General features: G+C 40.0%; 2 protein-coding genes across 3 annotated transcripts in view; both read left to right on the top strand.

Moving 5' to 3' along the window:
• Nucleotides 1–5681, top strand: part of LOC134183637 (scavenger receptor cysteine-rich domain superfamily protein-like) — a 22905-nt gene extending 17224 nt beyond the window's left edge. The window contains exons 6-8 of the mRNA XM_062651221.1: nt 416–727; nt 5213–5273; nt 5360–5681. Of these exons, the coding sequence (XP_062507205.1) occupies nt 416–727; nt 5213–5273; nt 5360–5681 (695 nt within the window). The remainder of the gene's footprint in view (nt 1–415; nt 728–5212; nt 5274–5359) is intronic.
• Nucleotides 5378–20454, top strand: LOC134183112 (uncharacterized). 2 transcript variants are annotated; one of them, XM_062650576.1, is made up of 15 exons: nt 5378–5607; nt 6239–6538; nt 6723–6783; nt 6884–7128; nt 10409–10708; nt 16031–16207; nt 16337–16510; nt 16764–17558; nt 17637–17807; nt 17863–17931; nt 18546–18763; nt 18828–18943; nt 19020–19182; nt 19262–19398; nt 19895–20454. In XM_062650576.1, the coding sequence occupies exons 2-15, from the start codon at nt 6295–6297 to the stop codon at nt 20202–20204; spliced, it is 3180 nt and encodes a 1059-aa protein (XP_062506560.1). In that variant the 5' UTR covers nt 5378–5607; nt 6239–6294; the 3' UTR covers nt 20205–20454. The 2 variants fall into 2 exon arrangements, with proteins under 2 accessions (XP_062506560.1, XP_062506561.1); XM_062650577.1 differs by lacking the exon at nt 10409–10708.

Here is a 20454-nt window from a genome sequence, read left to right as displayed (position 1 = left end):
ACACACACACACACACACACACACACACACACACACAACCTTCTATCGCTGCATGTTGACGCATTTTACCAACGCTAGCTAATGGACTGCTTTTGTAGTTTGAGATCGGAACTAGTTTTAAAGACATCGTAAGACACGAAACCCTTTTTGAAAGAATCGTGTAAAACTTCGAAGAAGCACCGATATGCTTGCTCTTTAGCTTCACTCTAATAGCAGTGCAAACGAAATTTGAAAGTTTTGTGAAGCATAAACGGCATACAACAGAAATATCATTTAAAATGTCGGTGATACTAAAAACAAAAGTGCTATAATAGATATTAGGTTTCTGGCGTTTCTGAACAACATTCAACCTTTTGCCTGCATTTCATAGCATACGACACTGCTAAATCAAAGTAAATTGTTTTGATCCATGTAGAAGGAGAAAGCGTGCGCCTCCTCGGTGGCGATGTCGTGCACGAAGGAAGAGTAGAAGTATACCGTCGTCATAGATGGGGAACGGTTTGCAATGATACATGGAACTTGAAAAGCGCAATGGTTGTATGTCGTCAGCTGGGATATGATGGAGTTTCAAATTTTCGTTCGAACGCCCGCTACGGAAGAGGATGGTTACATCAAAATTTTATAATTAATTGTACTGGATTAGAGAAAAGTATTCGGCAGTGTTGGTCTTTGCCTTCCCAAGGAGTCAAAGACTGTAGAAATGGGAAAGAAGCAGGAGTTCGTTGTTGTAAGTGTTTATGTTATAAGAATTTGAATAATGAATTTAATTAAGCCCTTCCTAAATGTAATTTCGTGCATAATCGTATATACAATTTTTTAAGGTTCAGATGCTCTGAACAATATTAGGATTTCTAGAAGGTACAGTCTATCGTGTTAGCAAATTTGTGATCTAGCAACTGCTACCGTCGAAGTTTTCTAATGCATTAACCTAGCTTCTTTCCAGCTACTTCAGATAATTTAATTGAAACTTAACACTCAGCAAGGCCGTAGCAACCATCGACAATGATCCGGCATAAAAATTGATTAGATTCATTAAGAAATCAGAGGAAGGAGCAAGCTAAATTTTAAGGGCCGCCCATTGGCGAATTTGTACATCTCTATACCTTCTTGGCTTTGTTTCTGTGCTGCTATGTGTCTTAATGTTCTCTAAACAATTGCTTGTAAGAATTGCTTCTGTGAATTGATTTTTACAGGTGGACTTCTCATGCATAGGTGAGTTGGTCCGTACTTCCGCGTTTCCAGGACCATTGTTCATTATTGTCTGTATGAGACAAGACGATTCGTTATAGAGTGACGTTTTGAGGGTTATCCGACTTTATCCCGCCGTTTTCCGTGAGTAGCGACCACCACTCTGTGCGAGGCCTACAGACGAAATTAACTTAGTCTTCTCTTGACCCAGACCTCTTATATCAAACAGTCAAAACGTATAACCGTAATCAGACGTCTACAACTGCTAGCACTCCTTGAGTACACCTTAAGGCTGGTTCACAATGTAGGGATTCTAAGTTTTAGTGTCTTTGCATTGTTCTTTCTTCTGTGCATGTATAATTGAATATGCAACGGCAGTTGAAATAGAAATTGGCTTAGTAGTCAAAGCCAAAGATTATCACAGACGGGATATGCGTTGCAAATGTTGGGGTCTCGTATAATCGCTATGTGACGTAATTATTTGTCAATTTCCACCTGTGTGCGACGCAGATCGCAAACAATTTCAGACCAGACAGGACAATGGCAAACATGATCGAATTACACAGTTTTGATAATAAACTCTTTCATAAACGCGTTTGGCCTATCTGATTGGCTCTTCGTCCATTGTCTCTTGTTGCCATGCACAAGCAATCGCAAATACTGCTCCGTGATTGGCCCGAACTGTGCAATAGCGTTGATGCCGGTCGCTGGATCAAATCTGCTTGAAATAAACACAATTTTTAATTAAAATTGATTTTGGTTTCTCTAGTCACCAAAAGAATAGAGTTCGTGTAATCCTAAAGCGTTTTCTCGAGTTTCACAGCCGTACACCTAACGTACAAAAAGATCCGTGAAGGAGAAGAAGAAAGAAGAACAAAACTGGCGAATGGGCCTGCGAGGCTAATAACTGTTTCTAGGTTGTTAGATGATTAGTGACCAAAAATACAATATAGTACACGACGTACAAACCTTTCTTTTTGTTAATTTTGATAAATTTTAGTCTTCATTTACTATGTTTTCTAAGCGTGCAAAATAAAAAAGGCGACCACGCCCCCACAACTCTCCATAACCTGGTCAATCCCTACATACAGAGTACTACCGTACCCTGTGATATTTCAGATCATCACGACCTGAAGCACTTAATAAAATAGTGCTTCGTGGATCAAGTCGGATCTTACGTCAAGTCGTGTCTTCTGTTTAGACAGCCATGATTCAAGAGACCAGACTAGCCAGACTGATCTTGGTTGAGCACAACATTATAATGTATTCCTATAAAACAACATCATTAATAGACGGTAACAAATTTATATCTAATTGGCATAGGCTAAGCGGATACAGGTGGAGGCACCGTTGGCGCTGAGGCACTAGAAGCACGTGACCTCCGTTTGAGGAACGTTTTTCTATGTGAATTGATCTATCAGAGTCCCTGGTACGTACTTTAATAAAACGAGAAAGGTATACGTTTTAGTCTACAGGATCCGAAAATCATGATTATGAAAAATTTTGAACTTTTATCGTGCATCTAAAATACCTGCAAGTGCGAATGCTCATTGTACGAGACACAACCACAAACTTGGTCACAAATATTGGATTCACCGCAGATTGCATTACTCTAGTTTACTTTCAAATTGAAAAGCAGTGTCAAGCTTAGACTTCACTCGTGTTAGTAGGGCAAATCCATTTTACACTAGTGAAAAAACCTAGTGGAGAAATGGCTACTCGTTAACTAAACCAAGACAACCATATGAGACGTAAGTTTGTGTTATCTAAATAACGGTTTTTGAAAATGGAAGTTCAGAGGCTAGTGAGGTTGGCTCGGATAGTATTGATCATGTGGTGTCTGCTATAACAATCCCTGATACTTATTAGTCGATGTCCCGGATGTTGTAGTTCAAGCGGCTCTCTCGTTGTCTTCCACTTTCCAGCCTTCTCCTCTCTAAAACGATTAAATCCAGAAATATGCATTAAAGGTCCAGCGAGTTTAAGATATGAAATGTCTACTATATTTTGTCAGCTATACCCTATTTGGAAGTTTACTTTAATTTATCATCGATTGGCGAAAGTCAACTTTTTGGAAAATGGTCCGGATATAGCCGGATCGAAACGCTTGCTAGTGCCGTGCCACGACTGTACAAGTTCATTGACGTCTCTACCCATTCCTATTCTGGACTTTAAATATTCATTTCTCTCTTAACAATGCTAGTCATTTACAGCGCATGCTGTATTGTTTGTAAATGATTTTATGCAATTTAAAAATCAACCTTGTAAAAGCAATTATATGGCAATTTAAAATATATACCGTAATTATATTTAATTGTAAACACTAGTCATAGAGTTCAGTGTACTTGTTGTGAGAGTACTATTTCTATTTCTTAACCAAATAATTATAAATTCTATTAGTTATTTTATGGTCTACAAGATGCATGCCCTATCCTTCCTACAGACAAGATATTGTCTCTTTCTGACGGAATCTGAACGTCTGTGGATACGTCACTTGCAATCTTTGTTGCGAGGTACCAGATGTGCTGAATGAAAACGAATCTTGCTTGGTCTTCGTACTTTTTTCGATAGAGATTAACACAACCTCCATGTAGCGCTTGGTTCAGGACGTGTAGATTGAATTCGGTGCAAATGTAATCTGAATTTGAAGAGAAACGAAAGCACTAGAAGAGTAGCTATAGCGCTGCAATCAGCAAGAAATATTCGATGGCTTGAAGCTTTGCGAAGGACGATGGCATGTACAGTCTACACAGGACGAGTGTGGACGTGTTTTAGAATGAACTACAATATGTAGCGCAATTTGAGTCATCGAGAAATTTGCGCGAGGGTTGACCCTCGAGAGGGGGTCTTGTTCATAATTATTTGAGTTTTAAACTATTCTTCTCCTTTGCGCGCTGAGTGTGCTTAACGATTTTGGTTGCGAACGGACAAAGAAATGGCCTTGTATTGCGAACATAAACACAGAAAATTTCAGTTCCATATATTAGCTAGTGTCTTTAGTCTAGAAGAAATTTTGAGCACTATTCAATAAACAATGAAATTAGTGCTCAACAACTCTTCTATGTGAGTAGCGTTAAAACGCAACAACAAACGCAAGAGTATCATTTAGTCCATGATTGGTTTTGTAAGCAAAAAGACTTTCTTGTTATTACGTAAATACCGCAGGCAAAGATTTCAGTACAATTTCTACAAAGTAGAACTAATAAGGCCAAGACGGATTAGACAAAAATGTGTCCCGACGTGAAAGTCTTAATTCAGTTATATTTATTAACACTTGTTATAACATGACGTTACCTTCTTTACTTAATGCTCTTCTTATGTAATTAGCATAATTTTCTAATGTCTGGGTTGATACAAGAAGGAGAAAAATAAAGAGTAAAATCCAAAATTCAGATGACTGCGAGTCTCATTAACTAGCATCCACTCATTTAATGAGAATTGCAAATGAGAAATTCATATATGGAACTTATAACGTATAGACTAAGCTATCTGTCAAAAATATTCATTTATGAAACATAAATTATTCAACACAGTAAAACAAACTTAAATATTTGAGACAATAACAAAAAACTCAATAAAATATTTGAGAAGCCAGTTTCTGAAATCGTCACCAATCATTGTTTTCAAATTGCCAAATATCATTTCACTATTTTATTTACTTTAGAAGAAGTTTTTGTTGATTTCTTTGGTATTGTTAATTAGAATAATAAAACTATTTATGGCATCACGTTTCGGTAGGAATTGAATGGCACTGTACATGTAAATTTGCATGCTTAATGAAACAACTGACAGTGAGAGCCCAATCCATGCTCGATAGATGTTGATGGCCGTGTTTGCGTTAGCGACAAATTTTTAATAGGAGTTTTTATTACCCAACCTGCCCTTTTAGGAAATAGTTTGCAATTGATATTGGTGTAAGAGAAACGCGTATTTGGAGAAATTTGACGTCTGTGATTGTGGGCGTGTTCGTGCGCGTGCTGTGTGCTTAATTAATTATGCAAGAGATAATTTATGTTTACTGCAGCAAGCGTGAGAATTGTTGGCGGACCGACGTCAGCAGAAGGGACGGTTGAGATAAAATACAAGTGAGTGACCAAATGCTATTATTGATTATGTGTACGTTTTAGTCTTACCATCTATATTTTGCCTAAATTTGTTAATAATGTTTTAGAAACGATTGGTGGGCTATTTGTGGTCAAAACTGGAACATTGCTCTTGCTCACATTGCGTGCAAAGAATTGGGTTACCCGAAAGCTGTTGAATCTTTCACTAATTATTTCTACAAAGGAGAAAATATATCTCATTGGGCAAGTGAATTTAATTGTACCGGAATAAAATCTTCGTTGGTAGAATGCTCGTTCAAAGAACGAAACAAGGAATATTGTGGTGGAGATAATGGACTAGCAGGAGTTAAATGCGGTGAGTTTCTCGTTTTATGCAATCAAAACAGACGGTATCGGGTGCGCTATATTGCTCAGTTAACAAGCTCATAGAGTTTACGTACTGATTCTTCATGAGCCATATACAATCTCGTTGTTATGACAACGGTTTATACAGTTTCTCCACTGACAACTAGTTAACAACACTGCAAGTATAATACTGCGAGTAGTCTTTCAATAACGCATTGTGACTGACATCTAGCTGGAGATGTCTTGCAGTGGCTGTACAAAACCTAACTTGTTGCACTAAATCACTAAACATCTAAGTGCCATCTTACTCAAACAATTTTGTCTGGCTGCTAACGCAAATTCAATCGCATGCGGCATTATACTTGGATACCAGAGATCTTGAAGGTAATTCTAAATAGACTTTCTAAATTTTAAATTAATAATAGTTGACCACACTCTTTCTATTATCATTTACTGTCAATGTGTGTGCGTTGCAATAATATAAGCTATTTGCCATTCTACTTACGGAACTCCTGAAATCGATAAATCGCTCTACACATTTTGTCTTTCTGACCATACAGACGCGCATGCTATAGCGCATACCTCGTCCTCGTGTGAGAATTGGTGGTTCGATGTGTCTACGTTTTCTCAAATATGTATAGATAATCAAACTGTCCGCCTAAGTGACGGAAAGCATGCAAATGAAGGAAGAGTGGAAATGTTTTATCAAGCCGAGTGGAACAACGTCAATCGTGATAGTTGGCGTTTCAAAGATGCTAACGTAGTATGTCGTCAGCTGGGCTACGTACGAGCTACGAATGTAAGCTTACCAGGCTATGATGGTCAAGGATCAAGACAAACGACATACGTCATCGACTGCACTGGATCCGAGAGCAAACTTACAGATTGTCGACTCAATGTTTGGAGGGGCGAACGTCGTAAAGATGCAGCAATCATTTGCGGTAATGGTGATTACAGTAACTACAACAGTATCTGTAAGCAGGATTTTCTGCTATTATCTCAGCGTCTTTACTTTTAAACACCAGCTTATAGTGTGTATTTATGTGTGTGCGTGTGCATGTGTCTCTTTGTATGCGCGGTTGTGGTCATAAAAGTAATGTAATAATTTATCTTATTTCTTGACAGCAAGTGTGAGAATTCTTGGCGGACCCACGTCGGCAGAAGGAACTTTTCAGTTGCGATACAAGTGAGTAAGCAAAAGTGAGGGTATAGCGTATATGTTCATAAACAAAGTCTTAAATCCTTCGATATGTGTTACATATATTTATTTATATTCTTGTGTTTAGAAACGACTGGTGGCCTATTTGCGGCAAAAACTGGAATATTGCTTATGCTCACATTGCGTGCAGAGAAATGGATTACCCCAAAGCTGTTGCATCGGTTACAAATTATTCCTACAAGCACGAAAATATATCTCATTTCGCAAGCTATTTTAATTGTACTGGTAACGAATCATCACTGATAGAATGCTCATTCAAAGAACAAACTGAAGAATATTGTGGTCATAATTCACTAGCAGGAATCAAATGTGGTGAGTTCTCGAATTGGTACGATCGATAAGCATATGCACGGGCCGTTTTGTGCACGATATATAAGCTATTTAAGTTTAGGTACTGCACATAAGCGTAAATTTTTCGAGGTTGGAATGTCAAGCATCACAATCATGTTCAATATAATGCTTAACAATTATTTATTGCATAAGAGAGTCATACAGCAAGGCATAAAAATTACTTATTCCTTGATATCTCTTCGCTTCACTCCGTTCTTACCCTTGACTGTCTAGATAAATAATGTTGTGGTTTTGAGAACGATTTATACAGACTTGCCACTGGCAACAGAAAACACTGTAAATCCTGCAAGTATTAACTGCAAGTAAACTTTCAATAAGTATTGCGACCGACATCTCACAAGAGATTGCCTATCGTGGCAGTGCCAGTCGCATGCAGCCGGTTACACTAAATCAATAAACATCAAAGTACAATATTAGTCAAACCCCTTTTGTTTGTCTGCTAACACTTACGCATACGTATGTGCTCATGGTCCAGACGGAAATCGCAGTTGTAGTGCTCCACAAGTGAAGATCACTTTCAATTGGCATCGTACTTCTGAACTAAAAATAATATTAATAATAATAATAATAATAATAATAATAATACCAGACAAGGTTTATGGTTTCTAGGTCAAGCGTATCACGTGTCTTCACACTGATCTGACTCGTAACTACAACCTGCTGGTTCAGAATCCAGACTCTGTACCCGACAGGTTGTCTCAAGGAATAACCACTCTGATTCCTAAGAATGACAAGACTGACCAGGCCAAAAATTACCGGCCTATCACGTGTCTGTCTGTCTTCTATAAGACCCTCACCTCAGTCATCAGGCAGAGGATTGCAGGGCATTTGGATCAGAGAAACATCATGGCTCCGGAGCAGAAGGGTTGTCGACAGGGATCTTTTGGTGCAAAGGATCAGCTGTTGATCAACAAGCTGCTTACCGAAGACTGTAGGACCAGGCACCAGAGCTTGAGCATGGCTTGGGTGGACTACCAGAAAGCCTATGACAGCGTGCCACACAGTTGGTTGCTCCAATGCCTTCAGCTGCATAAGATCAGTCCAGTCTTGTGTGGGTTCCTGTCACGTGTGATGAAGAGTTGGAGGACATCGATGGTGCTTTCTTGCGGGAATAGTACGATCAAGAGAAGGCTTATGCAGATCAGGAGGGGTATTTTCCAAGGTGACTCACTTTCTCCACTTCTCTTCTGTATGGCTCTCAATCCTCTAAGCAAGGAGCTGAACAGAACCGGTTACGGCTACCAGATGACCACTGGGCATGGTGATACTGCCAAACGTCAGCTTATCAGTCCTCTACTTTACATGGATGATCTGAAGCTGTATGGCAGAAACTCTGATCAGTTGGACGGGTTGTTGCACACGGTTCGTACCTTCTCTGATGACATCCAGATGAAGTTAGGTCTGCACAAATGTGCTGTTGCACACTTTGTCAACGGCAGGCTATCTGGACACAACTCTGGAGTGACGGTAGGAAAAACGGACACAATCAACTGTCTGGAACCGGGTCAAGTCTACAAGTACTTGGGTGTAGATGAGAGTAATGGTATTCAGCACAGCATGATGCGGGAGAGACTTTGTCGTGAGTACTTGCGCAGAGTGAAGGTGGTTCTCCGGACTGAGTTGTATGGTCGGAACAAGATTCTAGCCATCAATGGGTTTGCACTACCGGTTCTCACTTACGGTTTTGGCGTCATTCATTGGGGGGGTGCACGGACCTGCAGCAGCTCGATCGACGGACCAGAAAGCTCCTCTCTATGCACGGTGTCCACCATCCTGCTGCAGACGTTGACCGACTGTACGCTCCTTGCAGTGATGGGGGTAGAGGGTTACAACAGATTGAGTTGACACATCAATCTTGTATTGTGAGGCTGAACTGTTACCTTGCTGACAGTTCTGATCCTTTCATGCAGATGATACTGGAGTGTGACTCTGGAAAATCTTCACACTCGATCAAGCGCATGACTTGTCGGTTTACTGCACAGCTGCGGAGGAGTCTTGCTTCGGACGACAAGTCGCAGAACTTACACAGGAATGCATCCATCTCGGTTGAAGGTGACTTCGAGCAAGCGCCTGAAACAGATGCGAGACATTACCGTACGTGTTGCAGTTCTCTTCGTGTGCGGTCCTGGAGCGGGAAGCCTATGCACGGGCAGTATCGTCGTCTCACTGAGCAACCGCCTGTGGACATGAAAGAGACCCACGGATGGCTAAAGGCAGCGAATCTTCCTGCTGCAACTGAGGCACTGGTTGTTGCTGCTCAAGACCAAGCTCTTCGGACTCGGTACTATGAGCGCAAGATTCTACATCGTGATGTCAGTCCTACTTGGCAGTGTAGGCCTGGAAACAGTCGACCACACTGTGGCAGGCTGTAGTGCTTTGGCACCGACGGACTACACTGATCGACACAATCAGGTGGCCTCCATCATTCACTGGGATGTTTGTCGCCATTTTGGGGTTCCAGTGGAGAGCAGATGGTACCGGCATCATCCTGATAGGCTTGTGGAGACGGATGACATTACTATGATGTGGGATACCACCATCCCCACTGCCAGGAAGATCAAAGCCAATCGTCCAGACATCTGTCTCAGAAATAGGAAGACAAACACTTATCTTCTTATTGATACCAGCTGTCCTGCTGATCGCAACATTGGCAAGAAACATGCTGAGAAGTTGGCGAAGTACAGCGACTTGCGAGTGGAGATAAGCCGCATGTGGCATTGTCGAACACTGGTGGTTCCGGTGGTCATGGGAGCTTTGGGCACAGTGCACGCAGGTATTGCACGGTGGCTGGACATTATTCCAGGTCATCACAACCTGCAGCACTTACAGAAAACAGTGCTTCTGGGATCTACTTTGATCCTTCGTAAAGTCATGTCTTCTTTCTAGACAGCCGTGATGGTCTAAGACTTCTGAAGCAGGGTTTGCTTCCGGTACTTGTAATAGACTTTACAAACCAGACTGATCTGGTTGAGCACGACACACACAACCATGCTTATCTTTATAAATTAATGACTTACATAGCAAGGTCTTCTACGTTTAATATGGCACACTGACATTTTGGCAGGCTGGAATAATCACTTCGCCCGCTGTAAGTTCGATTGCCCTAGAGATAATCTTTGCTTACCTCATGTCAAGAATGTCATGGTAATCTTAGACGTCAATGGTATAGCTAATATAGTTAGTGATTATGCAAGAATGAGTGCTTGATATGTGTAAGTTCTCTTGTTTGTTATGTCCATAGATAATAAAACAGTCCGCCTCTTTGACGGAGAGCATTCCGCTGAGGGTAGAGTGGAAATGTTTTATCAAGCGGAGTGGAACAACGTACATGGTGATGGTTTCAGTTTCAACGATGCTATTGTAGTATGTCGTCAGCTCGGATACGAAACTTTTCACAATGTACTTTCACCTGGCCGCTTTGGTCGAGGATCAAGACAGACGACATACGTCGTCGACTGCTTTGGATACGAGAGAAAACTTAGAGATTGTCGACTCGAAGTTTGGGAAGGACAAGATCGTTACGGCGCCGCAATCGTTTGCTGTAAGTCACTAGAGTAAATACAGGAATGTCTAAAAGATTTATAGAGTGTGTAGGTGCTCACTCTACTACGAGTTTTAGATAGAGATGTCAGCCATTTGCGTAGCGTGGCATGGGCTAGACCGGCTATAGCCCTCCATTTTGCAGGGGTGGTCATAAAGATTGTGGACTGTAAATATGTGTGAGGAACAAAGCTGTCTAGAGTATATACACCACCCCTTTTCCAGTCTGGATTTGCCACTGATTCTACCACATCAGTCAACAAAAATTGGGCGTGTCTATAAAAGTGTCGTGTTCAGTAGCATTGCCAAGTTTATCCCCCCATTTCTAGAGGTCACGCTACGCCCCTGGATGTATTAAATTTAACACTGACTCAATCTAATATCTTCGAACGACAGCTTTAGTAAAATCTGTCATTTCTTTATTCACAAACACGAGGAAGCACTAACGTGCTAAACTCTCGGCTGACAATTTGGTCCAGGTGGCTTACGAACGGCTGCTGCACACTTACCGGCACTCAATCAGTGAACTCTTTATGGGTGTAATTGCTGGGTCGTCGCACCCATCTCACCTTTCCAGAAGATTTTACATGCGCGACGTCAATTTTCACAGACCGAGAGAAAATGTAAAGTTTAATTTTCTAGACAATCGGTAAATCGGTAACCATCTTCTACTCGTCGGTTTGACGATGAACGAATGCGTGGCAGGAACGCATACTAAACCACGATTACAAACTATTTGAAACATCGAACGTGCCTGAATGTACCTGAACTATGCTTTTGTTAAGTTTCACACACACAGACACACACACACACACACACACACACACACACACACACACACACACACGTGCCAAAATGGCAAATGGATAAGGAGGTGCTGTTCGTTACGGTTAGGCCCCCCAGCCCGATGGCTGGGTTTTTTAGCACTACGCAGGAGCTATGTGCCGTAGTAAGCAAAGTCCTGGAGCCTGGCCAGGTACTCGCAGGAGCACCGACTGCGTCGCCAACTGTTGTGTGGACACCCAAAGTCCCACCTCGAACCCAGTGGCTGATGGACTTTGTTGACACACACACACACACACACACACACACACACACACACACACACACACACACACACACACACACACACACACACACACACACACACACACACACACACAAACACACACACACACACACACACACACACACAAACACACACACACACACACACACACACGAACACACACACACACACACACACACACACAATCACACACACACACACACACACACACACACACACACACACACACACACACACACACACACACACACACACACACACACACACACACACACACACACACAAACACACACACACACACACACACACACACACACACACACACACACACACACACACACACACACACACACACACACTACGGCTATATATGTATCTAAATACACCACTTTTTAGTCTAGATCTGCCACTGATATTACTTTATCAGTTAATTAGAAGCCAATTAAAGGAGGCGTGTTTACAAAAGTGGGCGTGTTCATAAAAACGGGCGTGGCGCGTGGTCCTCTATTTCTAGCGGTCGCGCCCCTCGCCCCCTCATGGGGTTAATTAAGGAAACGAGGTTAGACAGACTATTTAGTTTATTTCATTGGGCAAACGTCGAGTTGCACGTGTTTTAGCTACATGACTTGAGTCCTGCAACTATCGAAGCTTACTATAGTCAGCTGAATGTAGTAACGGATTTGGCTCTTCGTGTATAATATGCAGTGGACCAACTTCGCTAGTGTGTTTCCAATGGACAGATATTAACGCAACCGGTCATGCAAAGGTGGACTCTGTCCGCTTGGTAATAGTTCTAACCTTCCACTAACTTTGACTTCTCATGTACCTTTCTATCGGATAATATTTCTGCCTCTGGCACTAGTTTGCTCAATAATTTTAGTTGCATTGATGTCAAGAATGTTTTCTACGGCGTTTTGATTGACCATTTTGATTGCTACATGATTGACCGTGTGGACTACAGGCTGTCAGCAAAGTTTATATATTACCACAAATATGCAATAATTACACTCTTTGTTGGAGTTATTGTGAGAACCATTTATGCTGATTTTGAATTTCTTGAAGTTGACTTTGGCAGATATTTTTGCAAAAGCGTACACTCAAAGCAGCGATGCGGGCGTATCCCGAAAAAGCTGCTTACGATCAGTTTATCTAATTAGTTTGTCTATACCTCACCTAAAATATTTGGACAGCTTATATACGCTACCTGGAATTGGAGAACTGTTAAGCAGGGGCGGGAATTGAACCCACACTACCAGATAATGAGCTTGATAACCTTCCGTAGTCTAATGACCCCGAAAGGTCTTTATAATTTTTTCCTCTCTGGTCAAATTCTAATCAAAAAGGAAACTTAAATCTACGAATTGGCTCCTGCAGGGGCAGTCATCTGACCCAAGGCTGGATTGGAATCGAACCAACTTCTTTGTTGTTATGAGCAACACACTTTGTCTATAAGTTACCAGCCTTAGAGCAGACACAGTTGTCCCCCTTCATAAGAATTGCAACAAAAGGCATAAAAAGTACAATCTACATTTTTAATTAAAATAATTATAGTCACGTTTATGTGGTGGTTAGCCGATTACGTTGTAAAGGTGGCTCTAAGTTGTTCACCCCCTTAATAAATTTATTGATTTATTTGCTATTGTACCTCCAGCGTAGTGGTGCGAACTTGCATGGTTTCACAATATGACATTATTGGCTACATGGACGTTATTCTATGATAGGCTAAGAGCATTTATAGAAAGACATTACAGTAACAGAGTTACTAGAAACTACAAAGCAGACCAACACGTTACAGCAGACTTTGTGTGCTTGTAGCACACAACATGTACGCTTCTAGTAAAACTTGATAATGGTGTATTGAAAATTTGTGCAATTATATATTGACTTTTATTTTTCTATAATGTAAAGTCTATTTTTTACCCTAAGAGAAGAATTATTGACGAAGAAAAACTGGTGCAATTTCGTGCAATGAACTTCCATCACACTAATAGATTCCGTACAACAAATGCTATTTGCGCTATGCTTGTCAGACATGTCAATACTGAATTACGTTTGTATGAAAGCTACACCTCAGGAAAATGGCATATTTACTCCATCTGTGAACATGGCCTCGAGCACTCCATCAGCAATTGAAGTTTCGTCATCAAAGAGGGAGGTAGAAGTGATAGGTTCTACAGAAGAAGCTGTGGGAACCACGTGCATGTTCATCTACACGATTGCGGAAAACGTGTCACTCGCATACAGACGAGCAGACGTCAGACATGGAAGATACACGGCCCGGTCATTCTTAATTAAGTGTCCAGAGGAGCTGGCAAAGTTGCTGTGGGGGTCATAAGTTTGAAAATTCAGTGATTTGCAGGGGTCACTAAGCATTTGGGTCACATTTTGTTGGGGGTCATAGTTTTTCAGGGTTGTTTATCTGTATACTATAGAATTGTATGCAAGAGCAGTATATTTCTAAGCGCTTTGCACACTTGCATTGCTGAAAGCGGCAATTCCTGCTTTACTTGTTTTGTCCGCGGGTTGAATGGAAATGACCAACCTTAGAAACCATATACCTAGACCACACTTGAGCCAGCCCTGAAACAGACTACTTCTTATTGTACATGCCTATATGATTATATAACTGCATGTATATGGACGTATAGAGGGTCAATAAATAATTTAATTATGCTAACCGACAGACAGTAGGGGTAGAAAGTTTTTAGCAAGCATAGTTTGCAGGGGTCACACATCAAATGCGGACATCGACAAATTTCCCCCCCCCCCCCGGACACTAGATAATGACCGGCCCTAACATGGAAGGACGTGTGCATTACGTTGCATTACGAGATGTCGTCCTATAGTCTCCATATTAAAGTTTGTCAAGAGTAAACTAGTATAACAAATAGATCGTAGATACTATCACTGAAATCGCATAAATTTGCATGATCGATATACCTTAATGTTCAAATCGCACAATGTTAAACCCTGCAAAAACTTTTTACGCAATAGTGATTTGGGTAACCTAAAATTCAATCTTACTGAATTTATTAGAAACAAAAGAACTTAAATTTGCATTTGAGTGTAGCTGTTATGTTTATCGTGTATATTATTATTAATTAGGTCAATACCGTAGAACAAAGTCGAATTATATACGTCAAACTGATTGATAATTTTGCGTGTATATCGAATGCGTAAACATTGCAAATATGTAGGGCTGCTGGACGAATGCTAGAGAACACAGCGAGGGTTTGCGCTTTTGATAATATTAATCTTTAATATGCAAACATTTACAAATAGTAGACACAACTATACAGCGTAGGCTATTTGGGTGCATAGCAATTAAAAGAAAATAACTGCTGTAAGTCTTACAACAAACTGAATCACGGTTAGGGAAACTAAGTTGTCGGATTACTCCATTACATGAGTAAATGACCAAATAGGGAACGGGGTTTGATGGATATCGGATAAAACCAGCTCACACACTCTTTTAAAATATTGTGTTTACAGACGTTGCTCTCAGTCAAAATTATCAACAACTCTACATAATAAAAAATTATTGTAATTATTAAAACTGAAATTACTCTAGAAATGCTACATAAATATTATTGAACGTCTGTAGAAAAGAACGTAGAACAATGTTTGGTTAACTAATTATGGAAATACTACAGTAAAAGCTAAATCTATTTTTTTAAATATACAGTTTGTACCAAAACTTTAGCCTATGAGAAACGTAAAATACTCATTAACGTAATGATTATTATATAACTAATGTATCAATTAACAGTTAGTTTATCAGTTATAATTAATAGCTGGTATATTTAGCTATAGGTCAAAGCTATAATTGATCAGAAATCATTTATAGCAAATATTTTTAGAACAAAAATAAAGCAAAATCTTAAATTCAATGTGTTAGTAATGTTCGTTGGTCAGACTTTGGAACAACTTGTATTGTGGCTAATCTATTACAGTTACTTACTTGCCTTATTGCTAATCTATACGCTAACATCCAAGGTTTGTAGACATACAACGGGTATTTTTTGTTATCAACGCTGATTAAGAGGAGATTGTTCATAAGTTTTTAAAACAACAGTTGAAGTAAATTTTAACGATTCCGCAAGAAATGTAAAATTATTATGACTCATACGGAAACGTGTTTAGGTAAAACATCTTCAATGTAATTTATTGTTGTCGAAAATCATCATCGTAGTTTGTAATACCAAATTAGTAATTTTTGAAGTACTTTCGATTGACTGAATTTTCTACTTTTAGCTGCGAAATGCAAGACTCTTAATGTAGACCATGGTGAAGTCTCCTTGAGTGAATCTGGACCAATACCTGCGGCAATCGCAAATATCACCTGCCACAACGGTTACATACTTCAAGGTTCTCCAAGCCGGACTTGTCAAGAAGACCATCAGTGGAGCGGAAATGAATCACATTGCTTACGTAAGAGCTCGGGAAATTTTATATTAATTAGTCTACAACAATCAATTACGATCGCAAAAATTAATTATTATTATTGTCTAATTATGTTGTAAGCAAAACATTCTTACTGACTTTGTTTCCTGGTTTCAGCTGTTCTATGCAAGAATCTTTCTCCAGTGCTAAACGGCGATATCTCTTTGACCGCAAATGAAACTGTGGTTGGATCAGTCGCGAATATTACGTGTCACGACGGTTACATTTCTCGAGGTTTAGAAAAAATAACGTGTGGAGCTAATCAAGAATGGAGCGGAATTCCGACAACTTGTAAATAGTTGACATTCTGGGGTTTGCAAGCCAAACTCAACGTACACATACAAACGCGCGAACACACACACACACACACACACACACACACACACACACACACACACACAAACACACAAACACACACACACACACACACACACACACACACACACACACACACACACATGTACACACACACACACACACACACACACACACACACGACTGTACAATTTGTACTTTTTCTAAGAAAGCATTTTCCTGTGTGCAGGTTCTATTTGTCATGACTGGTCAGCAAGTATTATGATTGTCATGATTACAGTTGTGTTGGTATCACTACTCGTTCTCTTCATAATATATATGCGAGCCTTTACATGTCGTTTCAGAGAAAAGATTCGTTCATTTGCCTTTATCTTGCTAATAGCAATAACGGCGATGTCAATTATTGTTAGTTACATCATTGTCGCTACTGATGCAGTCTTTGTTTGCGATAATCGAGTTTTTGACTTTCTGATTAACGTTTGCAACGGAGTGTATTACTCAATCTTGACGGTGTGGTTGGCGTCACAACTAAGCGCAAACTCAACAATTCAAAGCAATCTTTTCAGATTTAGTGCAACTTGCTTACTCGTCATAGTGCAATTAATTATTGCATGGCTAGGTCATTTTGCAAACAGCAAACTCGGACACAAAGGGACAGGATCATTGGTGAAGTTTTGTTTCGATGAACGAAGCAACGCTACTGTGGCGATGTCATATGGATACGGATTTGTTCTTATGCTTCTGAGTGTTGGGCTGGTTGGTGTCTTTCTCTATCGAAACAGAATCTACTACGACAGGAAGGAAACCATAACAATTGCGTCTTTCGTATTTATAATTGTAGCAGCCGTGAGTACAAATGCGGTAGCACATGTGTACGTTTTGTGGGCAACCGACGAAGAGGACTGTGGAATCTGCGCAAATTTCTATGTTCTTTTGGCTCTATTTCCTGCAAAAATGTCAGTTATTTGCTGTAGCTATGGACGTTTAATATCAAGGTATATTACGCACAGCAGCAGAGAAACAGGTGTTGACTTGTTCGTTAGCTAATTAGTGTGATTGTATCTGGACGTTATTCAAACTTTTGCCCTTCTTTTATGTACAGTAAATGAGAAAGATACGAATGTAATAGAACTTAAACCTCATTCATTTCAAAAATATCCAGAGTTGAGTATTACGAAACGAGAGTTCATGTTTAACGAAAGACAAACAGAGGAACTAAACTCTGTGGCTATCCATCCAAGTCAGCTGCAAGTAGAGAAGAAGGTGGGGAGAGGTAAGAAGCACGTGATAACTAAGGAGTGAAAAATGTTCAGTATATCGTTGTGCAGGAAACTTTGCAGCCGTCTATAAAGCGGTTATGAACGAAAATGAAGTCGTCGCTTTGAAAGTTCTTCGAGGTCATTCAAATATATTTTTGCGGTTTTATTCTTTAACTGTATAAAGGTATCTAAAAATGTACATTTGAAACTTTAGGAATTATAACTACACTCGCAATTATTAACATTTTTGTATTACATGCACTAGCTAGCAAGCTCGTGTACTATACAGCCATGGTGACAATGTGCAAAACCTTTTACTGATTGCGACCTTCCAGATTGCATTAATTGTAGAAATCTCTGTAGTCTGATTCTAGAAGTTCGAAGAAATTGGAATAGCGACTTGCCGACTCAAAAAAGGGATATTATGATACTGATTTTGATTTGTGCGTGCGACCGAAAGCATGCACGTACGGACAGTACCGTTAGTTCTGTCATCCGTTGTGCCTGCGACGTTGACTTTGAAATTTTCAAAACCTTGTTTAGAGTAAAATTACCGCGTTAAGACAGAAACTATGTGTTTGTGAGTACGTATAGGTGTGCGTGTGCTTATATGCGTGCGTTCGTGCGCGCGCGTGTGTGTGTGTGTGTGTGTGTGTGCCTGCAAATGAGCGCTTGAGTACATGACTATACTTTTTGCAATTTTCCGTATAAAGGCGGATATATGAAAAAATAAACTTATATATTTTTTACAGGTAATGATAATCAGAAAGCAATAGATTATTTTGTTGGCGAAGGCCTGCAAATGAAAGAGTTTGATCACCCCAACGTTATGCACTTGATTGGCATTTGCTGGCAACGACACAACTTGGACGGATTACCAGGAACTGCTCCAGTCATTGTTTTGCCTTACATGGAACTTGGTGACTTAAAGAAGTTCCTTAGAAACGAGCATGTAAACGATATGAAAGATGTATTGAGATGCAGACGGAATCCAGATTTATAGTGTCATAACAAATAATATCTATTTTGTTTAGGAAAAGATCGTCGATCTCTTTTTGATGTTAAAGTTTGCTCTACAGATAGCAAAGGGTATGGAATACTTGGCAAATAGATGGATCATTCACCGAGACCTTGCCACTAGAAACTGCATGTAAGTTGCACTATTCAGGTGCTTAACACATCTCAGTTAGATTCATTTACTAAAGCAATGCTATCTGCTACTGCAGGCTGGATTGGAACACAAATGTTCGAGTCGCAGATTTTGGTTTGGCTCATACCCTGGCTGAAGGCAAAGACTACTACCGTACACACAAGCAGTTAGAGCTTCCTGTAAAATGGATGGCTCCAGAAAGTTTATCTCATCGTGTATTTACTACACAATCAGATGTTGTAAGTTGTTTATCTATACCAGGATGCTAGAGTCCGAATGTATTTAATTGATGCGTTTCGAATCGTCATATTGTGCTAGTGGTCTTATGGTGTCACGATTTGGGAGGTGCTAACATTTGCACAAGTACCATACTCGGAACTCGGTAACAGCCAAGTTCTCTCTTATATTACAAGTGGCGGGAGGATGTCACAACCTGAAATCTGCCCACAGGAAATGTAATGAATTTGTGTTATGTCAGTAGAGCACAGAGAGTCTGCTTTGTTGTGTCAGCTAGAAAGAACGGTCATGGCAACAGTTAGCAAATGTTTATGCAATCAAACAAACATAAATATAAGAAGACAGACAAACAGGTTGACAGAAATCTAAACAAGAAAAAAATCTGAATAACAGTGCATACACTATGGCAAACCAAGCATGCATTAGTAGGTGTAGTTCTAAAGTTCGACGTTTTCGAAAAGTTTGCAATTGAATTACAGAAGTATAGCTAGACAGGCTGCTGACGTACAAAACAAAACTTGACATACTAACAATACTTGTTTACAGTTATTTACTCATACATGTAAGTAAACATATGGACACAGAAACAAACAAACAGACACACTAAAACACATGCATTTAAATCACGGAAACACAAAATATAGGAATTAGAATGAACAAAATCGACGTTGATACTCACTAGACTGCTAAATGTGCTTTCAACGCTTGCAACAGATACGATATCATGATGCAATGTTGGCATTTCGAAGCAAGTGATCGCCCTTCCTTCACAACCATTGCCAACAACATAGAAACATTTCTGACCGCCCACAGGAATTACTTGATCGTGAACGCTGAAGTTCAGCAACCAAAAAGTGAAGAAGCGTTTCTCGAGCAACCAGACGTCGCTAAAGCGACTGATGCAACAACCATTAATGACAACTCAGTCAAATCTCAGAATCGTGAAGCAAGTCAGGAGAAACCAGACATGACTGACGCTGAGAAAGCTGATGATGCAGCGCCTCAAAATGGGACTAATGTTTGACTCGACCACTTCAGTTTATTAATTAATTAAACAACGAGCTGAAACAGATAAGTAGCAAGTAATGATGTGATGAGTAAGAATTAAGTATGAATGTGATGATCTCCTGCATAAGTGATTTGCGAATGGTAGAATAGAGGATAAGAGAAGAGGTGTGGGGTTAGAGTACAACACCTAGAAATGTTGTTTAAGTTTTGACAATACCAAATTGTGATATTGTGTTGCAACAATTTATTTGTTGTATACAGAAATT

The sequence above is a fragment of the Corticium candelabrum genome, chromosome 8 (genome assembly GCF_963422355.1).
Source record: "Corticium candelabrum chromosome 8, ooCorCand1.1, whole genome shotgun sequence".
Lineage (NCBI taxonomy): Eukaryota > Metazoa > Porifera > Homoscleromorpha > Homosclerophorida > Plakinidae > Corticium > Corticium candelabrum.
Note: the sequence above shows the minus strand (reverse complement) of the source record. Positions and strands in the feature narration are given on the sequence as shown.